Genomic DNA, 9,886 nt, shown 5'->3' on the forward strand with positions numbered 1-9,886 from the left:
TTCCAACAAATGGCAAGAAGCCATGAAATCCGAAATGGGATCCATGTATGATAACAAAGTATGGACTTTGGTAGACTTACCCGATAGCCGAAAGGCTGTCGAGAATAAATGGATCTTCAAGAGAAAAACAGATGCCGATGGTAATATTACTCGTCTATAAAGCTCGACTTGTCGCAAAGGGTTTCCGACAAATTCAAGGAGTTGACTACGATGAGACTTTCTCACCCGTAGCGAAGCTAAAATCTGTGAGGATTTTGTTAGCAATAGCTGCATTTTTCGATTATGAGATTTGGCGGATGGATGTCAAAACGGCGTTCCTTAATGGAGACATTGAGGAAGAGTTGTATATGGTACAACCCAAAGGTTTTGTTGATCCTAAAAATGCCGACAAAGTATGCAAACTTCAGCCGTTCAATCTATGGACCGAAGCAAGCATCGAGAAGTTGGAACCGACGCTTTGATAAGGTGATCAAAGACTTCGGGTTTATACAAGTGTCATGGAGAGGCCCGTATTTACAAGAAAGTGAGTGGGAGCTTCGTAGCATTCCCGATATTATATGTAGATGACATATTATTGATCGGGAATGATATAGAACTATTAAGCAGTGTAAAAGGTTATTTGAATAACGGTTTTTTCAATGAAAGACCTTGGTGAAGCATCATATATATTAGGCATCAAGATTTATAGAGATAGATCAAGACGCCTAATAGGGCTATCACAGAGTACATACCTGGACAAGATTCTAAAGAAGTTTACAATGGATGAAAGAAAGAAAGGGTTTTTACCTATGTTACCAGGCAAGGTCTTGAGTAAGACTCAAGGACCGGCTACGGCAGAAGAGAGAAAGGATGAATCAGATCCCCTATGCTTCGGCAGTAGGCTCTATTATGTATGCCATGCTATGTACAAGACCGGATATAGCGCATGCTGTTAGTTTGACTAGCAGATATCAAAGTGATCCAGGAATGGAACACTCGGACAGCGGTCAAGAATATCCTCGAAGTACTTGAAAAGAACTAAGGATATGTTTCTTTGTTATGGAGGTGACCAAGAGCTCGTTGTAACAAGTTACACCGATGCAAGTTGGAACACCGATCCCGATGACTCTAAGTCACGATCCGGGTACGTGTTTATATTGAATGGTGCTGCAATGAAGTCGGGCAAGCTCGAAGCGGTGCACGGTGGCGAAGTCTTCAACGGAATCGGAGTACATAGCGGCTTCGGAGGCTTCATCGAAGCGGTATGGATGAAGAGGTTCATTGTAGAGCTCGGTGTGGTTCCTAGTGCATTGGACCCATTAATCATTTATCGTGATAACATGGGTGCCATCGCCAATGCACAAGAGCCAAGGTCACACAAGAGGCTGAAGCATATCAAGCTGCGTTACCACTCGATTCGCGAGTACATCGAAGATGGAGAAGTAAAGATTTGCAAAGTACACACCGATCCGAATGTAGCAGATCCGTTGACTAAAGCTCTCCCTAGGGCAAAGCATGACCAACACCAGAATGCCATGGGTGTTAGGTATATTACAATGTAATCTAGATTATTGACTCTAGTGCAAGTGGGAGACTCGAAGGAGATATGCCCTAGAGGCAATAATAAAGTGGTTATTATTTATATCTTTATGTTTATGATAAATGTTTATATATCATGCTAGAATTGTATTAACCGAAACATTAGTACATGTGTGATATGTAGACAAACAAGAAGTCCCTAGTATGCCTCTTAAACTAGCTTGTTGATTAATGGATGATTAGTTTCATAATCATGAACATTGGATGTTATTAATAACAAGGTTATATCATTGTGTGAATGATATAATGGACACACCCAATTAAGCGTAGCATAAGATCTCGTCATTAAGTTATTTGCTATAAGCTTTCGATACATAGTTACCTAGTCCTTATGACCATGAGATCATGTAAATCACTTATACCGGAAAGGTACTTTGATTACACCAAACACCACCTGCGTAAATGGGTGGCTATAAAGGTGGGATTAAGTATCCGGAAAGTATGAGTTGAGGCATATGGATCAACGATGGGATTTGTCCATCCCGATGACTGGATAGATATACTCTGGGCCCTCTCGGTGGAATGTCGTCTAATGTCTTGCAAGCATATGAATGAGTTCATAAGAGACCACATACCACGGTACGAGTAAAGAGTACTTGTCGGAGACGAGGTTGAACAAGGTATAGAGTGATACCGAAGATCAAACCTCGGACAAGTAAAATATCGCGAGACAAAGGGAATTGGTAATGTATGTGAATGGTTCATTCGATCACTAAAGTCATCGTTGAATATGTGGGAGCCATTATGGATCTCCGGATCCCGCTATTGGTTATTGGTCGGAGTGAGTACTCAACCATGTCCGCATAGTTCTCGAACCGTAGGGTGACACACTTAAAGTTGGATGTTGAAATGGTAGTTCTTGAATATGGAATGGAGTTGAAATATTTGTTCGAAGTCCCGGATATGATCCCGGACATCACGAGGAGTTCCGGAATGGTCCGGAGAATAAGATTCATATATAGGATGTCATTTTATGTGAATAAAATGTCGCGGAAGGTTCTATGGAAGGTTCTAGAAGGTTCTAGAAAAGTCCGGAAGAAACCACCAAGGAAGGCGGAGTCCACATGGGACTCCACCACCATGGCCGGCCAGCCCTAGATGGGGTGGAGTCCCAAGTGGACTCCACCATAGGGGGCCGGCCACCCCCCACATGGGAGGTGGAAATCCCACCCTTTGGGTGGGAGTCCTAGTTGGGCTAGGTTTCCCCTCTTATGGAAGGTTTTGGTTTCGGGTCTTATTCGAAGACTTGGACACCAACACTTGGGATCCACCTATATAATGAGGGGCCAAGGGAGGGGGCCGGCCACCCCAAGACCACAAGCTGGCCGCCCCCCATAGAGTGGCCGGCCACCCCTCCCAAACCCTAGCCAAGCTCCTCTCCTCCATATTGCCCGCATAGCTTAGCGAAGCTCCGCCGGACTTCTTCACCGCCACCGACACCACGCCGTCGTGCTCGTCGGATTCAAGAGGAGCTACTACTTCCGCTGCCCGCCGGAACGGGGAGGTGGACGTCGTCTTCATCAACAACCGAACGTGTGACCGAGTACGGAGGTGCCGCCCGTTCGTGGCGCCGAACCGATCGTGATCAAGATCTTCTACGTGCTTTTGCAAGCGGCAAGTGATCGTCTACCGCAGCAACAAGAGCCTCCTCTTGTAGGCTTTGGAATCTCTTCAAGGGTGAGACTCGATATCCCCTCGTTGCTACCGTCTTCTAGATTGCATCTTGGCTTGGATTGCGTGTTCGCGGTAGGAAATTTTTTGTTTTCTATGCAACGTTATCCTACACAATGCACCTACAATACTTCTGTAGCGAGTAGAATCTTCACTACTCAATAGCTCACCATCAACCACTGACAATTTTTCAGACACTGGTAAGGAAGTATCAACAGATTTGCAGATCTTCATGTTCACACGACTAAGCAAATCATTTGCATATTTTTCTTAAGAGAGAACTATACCATCATGTACTTTATTCACCTCAATACCCAGAAAATAATGCAACGACCCCAAATCCTTCAAAGCAAAGGCAAGGCCAAGATCATGAAGGAGAGCATCAACAGCCTTCTCTGATAAACTAGCAACAACAATATCATCCACATAGATCAGCATAAATATAGACACTCCCCCTTTGTTGTAGAAAAACATAGAAGTATCAGCCTTAGAAGCCGAAAAACCAAGACACTGAAGCTTTGAACTGAGACGAGAATACCAAGCTCGAGGTGCCTGCTTTAGCCCATATAAAGCCTTATCCAATTTGCAAACATATCCCAACTTCTCCTCATAACCAGGAGGCTGCCGCATGTAGACCTCTTCTTCCAGAACACCATGGAGGAACGCGTTCTTCACATCTAGTTGTCGAAGGTGCCAATTACGAGATACTGCCAGAGAGCGCACCAAACGAATAGTTGCCGCCTTCACCACGGGACTAAAAGTGTCCTCATAGTCAATGCCATATCGATGCTTAAAACCTTTTGCAACTAGACGAGCCTTATATCGATCAACTGATCCATCAGCCCGACGCTTCACCTTATAGACCCATTTACAGTCAATGATATTCTTACCAGCACCAGATGGAACCAAGTGCCAAGTGCGGTTGCTTTTCAACGCCATATACTCCTCTTTTGCCGATGATAAGGGTCACCATAAATGCAAATTAAGCCAACTTTCTGATTACTAGACGTAACAACTGCACTAGCTAATATCAAATGAAAAGTAGTACTATAAACAGCTACTTGAATATCATCAGTCCACATCAGCCAAAGCCCTCCCGAGCGCCTCCGGGAGGGGACTACAATGCTATTTAGCATGTTAAATCTAGTAACTAGATCAAAAGATTTTACCTTAGAGGATTTTATTTCGGAGATGAAGGCAATCTGAGCTTTTGTAGAGCAAATCATTCTCGCAAGGTAGCACATCTTCTCACTGTGAAGGCTTTTTTCCATGCATATGCAGTTCCAACCAATGGCCTTCGTGGCTTGTTTCAAGCAGGTGTCGCAGCCAAGTAGTTGCAGCAAAAAGATTTTCCTTGGCGTTCGCGAATCCAATAAATTCTTTCTCTCTCTGCTTCTCTACTTCTGACTTCCTTTCACCAGCAAGAAACAGTCCAACTAGATCTCCAACTGCAGTTCACTTCCTGGCGATCAAGACCTCTTCCTTGTCGTGGCTCTGAGCAGGTTCACAGACGTGGTGGATGACTCGATTAAAGCAGTGGCAAGAACACTCAGTCAAGCGATTGAAACAACTTGGAGAGGAGCTGATAGGAAAAAGGGGCTGTAGGAACAGGTTGTGGGCAGAATCTAAAACGAGTTGGGGAAAGAATAATTTGATGGAGAGAAGGATCTAGGGAAGAAAACAAAGAGGGCTTCGGTCTCCCGTCTCTCAAGAAGAAGTAGCCGATTTGGGGATTTTCAGAGTAGGGTAAAAAACACAGGTACTAGGGAGATTGAGCGAAGGAGAGGGGGCAGATCGTTGGGGATTGAGCGAGAAAGGGAGGTAGCAAGACAGATCTAACCTTGAGAGGAAGAATAAGAGAGGATTCAGGGTGAGAAAATCGGCATAGCGCCAGTCTCTGGCATGTCGCCAAACGCCATACGGCGGAATGCATTACCCCGTACCAAACTTGGGGAAAGCAAAAGGGGAAAGAAAGGTTGCACTTCCCATCCGATGACAGCTAGGAAGGGGGAATTGCCACCGGGTGGCAACAAATTCTCTTTGATTATTTGTCAGCGTAGGAAAACAAGCTGGCTGAGAAGAATCGCTGCCCCAATCCTAATTGTTGGTAAAGTTCATGCAAAAATAATAATTAACCGTATAACCAGTTAAGCATGCGTCCAAACTAGACTGCAGAAGACCAGCGAGGAGACCCCCCAACCACTAGTAAATTCAGAATTTGTGAATAGCACATGCAATGGTTCAAAGAAGTGGAAGCAATAGTTTAGAAATAAAAAGATTAGATAAAGTTAATGGCATGGTTCAGAGAAGGTAGTGTGTATGATTGTTGCGTTAAAAATTTACACTTAATACGTAGGTTTATTTTCTTAGAAATGGTTCATGTATATCTGAGAGACGTGTATTGCACACCAATACAATACGCCATATTTTTGTTTTAATTTCTTGCTACTAAGTATACAAGGATGCTACAACCATATACTATGTTGCCATATGTTCACTATATATACACCTTCTATATTAAACAATTTTTTTTAAAGAAAGCAGTCGCGGGAGTAAGGATGTTGATTTTGAGGTAGTTTATTACACTCGTTCGCAGAAAAATAGAAACCGTGCCTCCTTGTCCTGAGCGATGGCTGCCGCGCCGCCACGCGCCTCCCCAAGTACGTCGCCTCGCGCCTCTCCTCCCGCCGCCGCCACCCGGGACGTCGCGGCGCAAAGCCCGTCTGGCGCGGCGGTGGCCGAGTTCCTCATCCCCGACCGTAGCAACGCGCATACATTTGTGCTAGTACAATTATAACGTCATCCTCATTTTATTTTATACTTACAATGATGAAAGTTGCCTATATCCATCCATAGATGAATTCTCCACGGGTTCCCGGGAACGGGGCCCATTGCGACCGGACCGGTGTAGGAATGTTTTTCTTAATGTCCCGAACCGGGCCGGGCCAGGTCCCAGTATCCCACGGATAAAATGGGGGACCAAATCAACGAAACCCTAACGAAACCTAGAATCCCGAGAAAAAAAGAGGGATGGAGAGCGGCGGCGCAGAAGCCATCGGGTCGGCCGGCGACGGTTCTCCGACCGAAGGGAAGAGGGTGACGAAGAGCTATGGTGCAAAAGCGATCGGGCGGGCGACTGCTCCGCGGAACAGGGTGGGCGGCGACGGGGCTCCAATCGAAGCCAAGAGGACGCCAAGGAGCGGCGGCGCGAAATCGGCCGCATCTTCGACGGATCTGCCTCCGCTCAGGAGCAGGGTAGCCTCGCGCGCTCCCGGTGCTCCTGTCCAAGACAAGAGGAGGACCAAGAGTAGCGGCGCACATGCAGTCGCATCGTTGACGGCTCTGCCTCCACCTCCGCGCCAGGGCAGAGTGTCCGCTCCAATCGAAGAGAAGAAGAGGACCAAGAGTGGCGGCGCACAACCGGCTGCATCGCCGCTGGCTCCACCTACGCGCCAGAACAGAATAGCCTTGCGCGCTGACGGGGCTCTGATGGAAGAGAAGAGGAGGACGAAGAGCGCCGGTACACATGTGGCTGCTTTGTTGGCTCCACCGTCGCGTCAGAGCAGAGTAGCCTTGCGCGCCGTCACGGCTCCAAACGAAGAGAAGATGATACCCAAGAGCGGCAGCACACAAGTGGACGCATCATCCACGGCTCCGCCCCGGCGTCAGAACAGAGCAACCTTGTCCTGCAACATAACCAAGAGTGGCGGCGCACAATCGGTCACATCGCCAACACCTATGCCTCCGCGACGGGGCAGAGTAGCCTTGCGCGCCAACGGATTTCCTGTGGATGGAGTACCACGTGCCGATGTCATGGAAAACTACACTCATCGCGACGGATCCATCTACAGAAGCACTGATTCCTTGGCGAAACTTTATCGTCTCCATGATACCAGTGAGAGTAAGTAAGCCTTTCCTTCTTGCTTGTTTAATGACTTCAGCTATCTCAGTATTACCTCCTTGAGGAAGCAATTCAGCTCATATTATTATTCGTGCTTTTATTCCTATCAAAATCCTGCAAGGTTCTTGTTTTATAGTATTATTTAGTAGGTTCTTATGTAATCTCAAGATTTAAGTGGCTTCTGAGCATTTGCAAACACTAGTATCTCTGTTGATTATAAGAAACATTTTAAATGCACAGGATGCTCATCTTTTATTAGATTGTATTTCCCTTATTTGTTTTACATATATCCTAATAAATATAAGCTTTTTTTATTACTAGGAGGATGTCCCAGTTCCTTATTCCAATTTAAAATGATTTATTTTTGTTCTTCCCCTAATTATACCAAGAAGTAAAGTAAAATATTACCTAACTTGTGTGGTTACTTCTTTAATCTCCTTCCGTGCCTGCAATTTTGCACTTCAGTAAGTTATCCAAGTACACACCAAATATATCCATCATCAATAATAATACTTTTATCTTATGGTTGTTGTTTCTCAAGATAGCCTTTATACAAACTTGTTTAAGATCGATGCATATACTATCTTGCTTATCCATAATTTCCTAATGACAGCTTGCTCAGTGCTGACACATTCTATTGTTAATCCTTAGTGTTGATATTTAAAATCTGCTCAGCTATATGTGCACAGATTTTGCAACTACACATCAAATGTGCAAAGTGCAAACAGTTAATTGCCTCCTCCTCATCACTCAAAACACATTAGGAATTTAAATAGTATTGATTTGTCCGATTGTTTGTCTGTTGCCCATGAATTTATTATGTGACAGAAACTGCATGAATTTGTCCGAACTGTGCTTATAATATGATCTTTTAATACACATTGTGATTATGGTTTACTGCATTAGTAATATGTTAGTTCAGTATTATCATATTTAAGTTCCGATTCCATTTTCTAGGTTTGGAAAACAATTGGTATCATCTACATGTTGGTTTATTTTTTGCTCCTTTAGATAAGAGTTGTGGGGTTACAAATTTTCTAATGCACGTACACTGCTGGTCGATCAGCTAGCCTGGAGCCAATGATGAGGTTGGAGCCAACGGAGTATTGCTCGACAAACTGGAGGTCCTGTGAAACCCACCGTCCTTCCACCATGATGCAAATATTCTCACTCAAGCTGGCATATCCTCCTCCAGCTGGTGACAAAGTTCAGGTTTACGGATTCATGGCTGTCCGTGACACTCTGGACCCTCTCCGTAACTACGTCTTCAACCGCAGCAGGGATGATCCTTTCATCGTGGAACAAGAGGATGGACTTATTCAAATGTCTGGGCCCAAGAGAGGCATCTGGTGGCACGACATGGCGCTAGTCGAGTTTGACATGCGGATCAAGAGAGGTGATGATGAAGAGGACGATCTGCAGCTCATCGATGGTGCGGTCTGGTTCAATGACCGGACCTCGACACCCTCTAGAGTGGCCACGAAACGCATCGAGGGCGACTACGGCTCAGTGGACATATGCTACGCGCTCCTGCACAGCGCGATGGAGGCCACTGTGCAGATTGCGGTGGCGGACCTGCTAGGCGGCTTCAGCCTCTATGCCACCGCATTTTATATCAGTGATCTGGTGCACCAGGAGATGCAGCTGTTTGATGGCGTCATCCCTGGTCCTGATGGTTGTCAGATATATAAGCTAGCTAAGTGTGTGGTTGGTAGTGGTAGTGAGACAGAGGATGAAGCATATACGAATTTGGTTTCTTCTGGTGGTTGTCGGAGATATGAGCAAGAAAAATGTGCGGTTGCTGCTGGTGACGGTGGTCAGAGTTATGAGGTAGGTAAGTATGTGATTGCTTTTCCCAGGTCCGCTAAGTTGGCTCTGAAGCTGAAGATCTGTCAGAGCGGAGGCCCTTCGGATTGTGATGAAGTTGTGAGATTCTATATCAGTCCAGCTAGCACGCATGGAAGTGACACCTTCACTTTTGACCTAGGCTTCGCGGCCATGCATGTGAAGATCTCCTGGTCGACATTGCCCCGGCCTCGGCTATTGTTTGGCCGCAGTCTTAGGTGGGTATGCGATGAGGAGAAGGCAGGCTGAGTTTATATAGTACAATTACATACTCCCTCCTATCCTATTCATAGTAAGTGTCGGGGATTTAGTTTAAATATTGACTAACTGGAACTAAAGTCTGACACTTACTATGGATAGGAGGGAGTAATGTACTGCCACTTTGTTTATGTCAGACTACCTGTCGTGCACTTAATTAAGGGTCGTGCACTTAATTCGGCTGCAGGGTTATGCTGCCGAATTTACATTTGTGTATGTGAAAGAACACTTTGTGGTGTCTTAATTAATATGCATGTACTCTATTTGCTTGTGTGTGTGTTTGAATGTTCCTGTGGATGTTTCGGTCGTGTTAGCATGGAATCTCATCGAAGGTATTATTTGCCATTCTTTTGCAGAACACGCTATGTTTTCTGCTGAACATCATCCTGCTTTTGAGTAGTTATCTGTGGAAAATCTGAAGAATGATCATGTTTACCCAAATTCTAGGCTTAATATATACTGTAGGTTTTTCACAAATTGCTTGCATATCAATTTACTTTATGCCATCCTAAATACACGATTAATTTCCTCCATAGCACTTTTCTTAGCGCTTCATGCTTTATGCTCCCCCATTTCTTCCTCTTCTTTTAATAAACTCTTTCCTAGACTCCTACATTTTGCGCAAGCATTCAG

At 45.2% G+C, this 9,886-nt stretch overlaps 1 protein-coding gene across 1 annotated transcript; it reads left to right on the top strand.

The window, feature by feature from the left end:
- Positions 1–6,276: 6,276 nt before the first annotated feature.
- On the top strand, positions 6,277–9,522 carry LOC124701369. The gene is made up of 2 exons (XM_047233423.1): positions 6,277–7,150; positions 8,217–9,522. Exons 1-2 carry the CDS (start codon positions 6,280–6,282, stop codon positions 9,242–9,244), a joined length of 1,899 nt encoding a protein of 632 aa, XP_047089379.1. The 5' UTR covers positions 6,277–6,279; the 3' UTR covers positions 9,245–9,522.
- Positions 9,523–9,886: the final 364 nt, after the last annotated feature.

This window comes from Lolium rigidum, chromosome 3 (assembly GCF_022539505.1).
Source record: "Lolium rigidum isolate FL_2022 chromosome 3, APGP_CSIRO_Lrig_0.1, whole genome shotgun sequence".
NCBI classification, from domain to species: Eukaryota; Viridiplantae; Streptophyta; class Magnoliopsida; order Poales; family Poaceae; genus Lolium; species Lolium rigidum.

Coding starts and splice junctions, on each gene's coding strand:
- LOC124701369 (XM_047233423.1), top strand. CDS start 6,280: ATGGAGAGCGGCGGCGCAGAAGCCATCGGGTCGGCCGGCGACGGTTCT. Junction 7,151..8,216: donor TCTCCATGATACCAGTGAGA/GTAAGTAAGCCT, acceptor CTGGTCGATCAG/CTAGCCTGGAGCCAATGATG.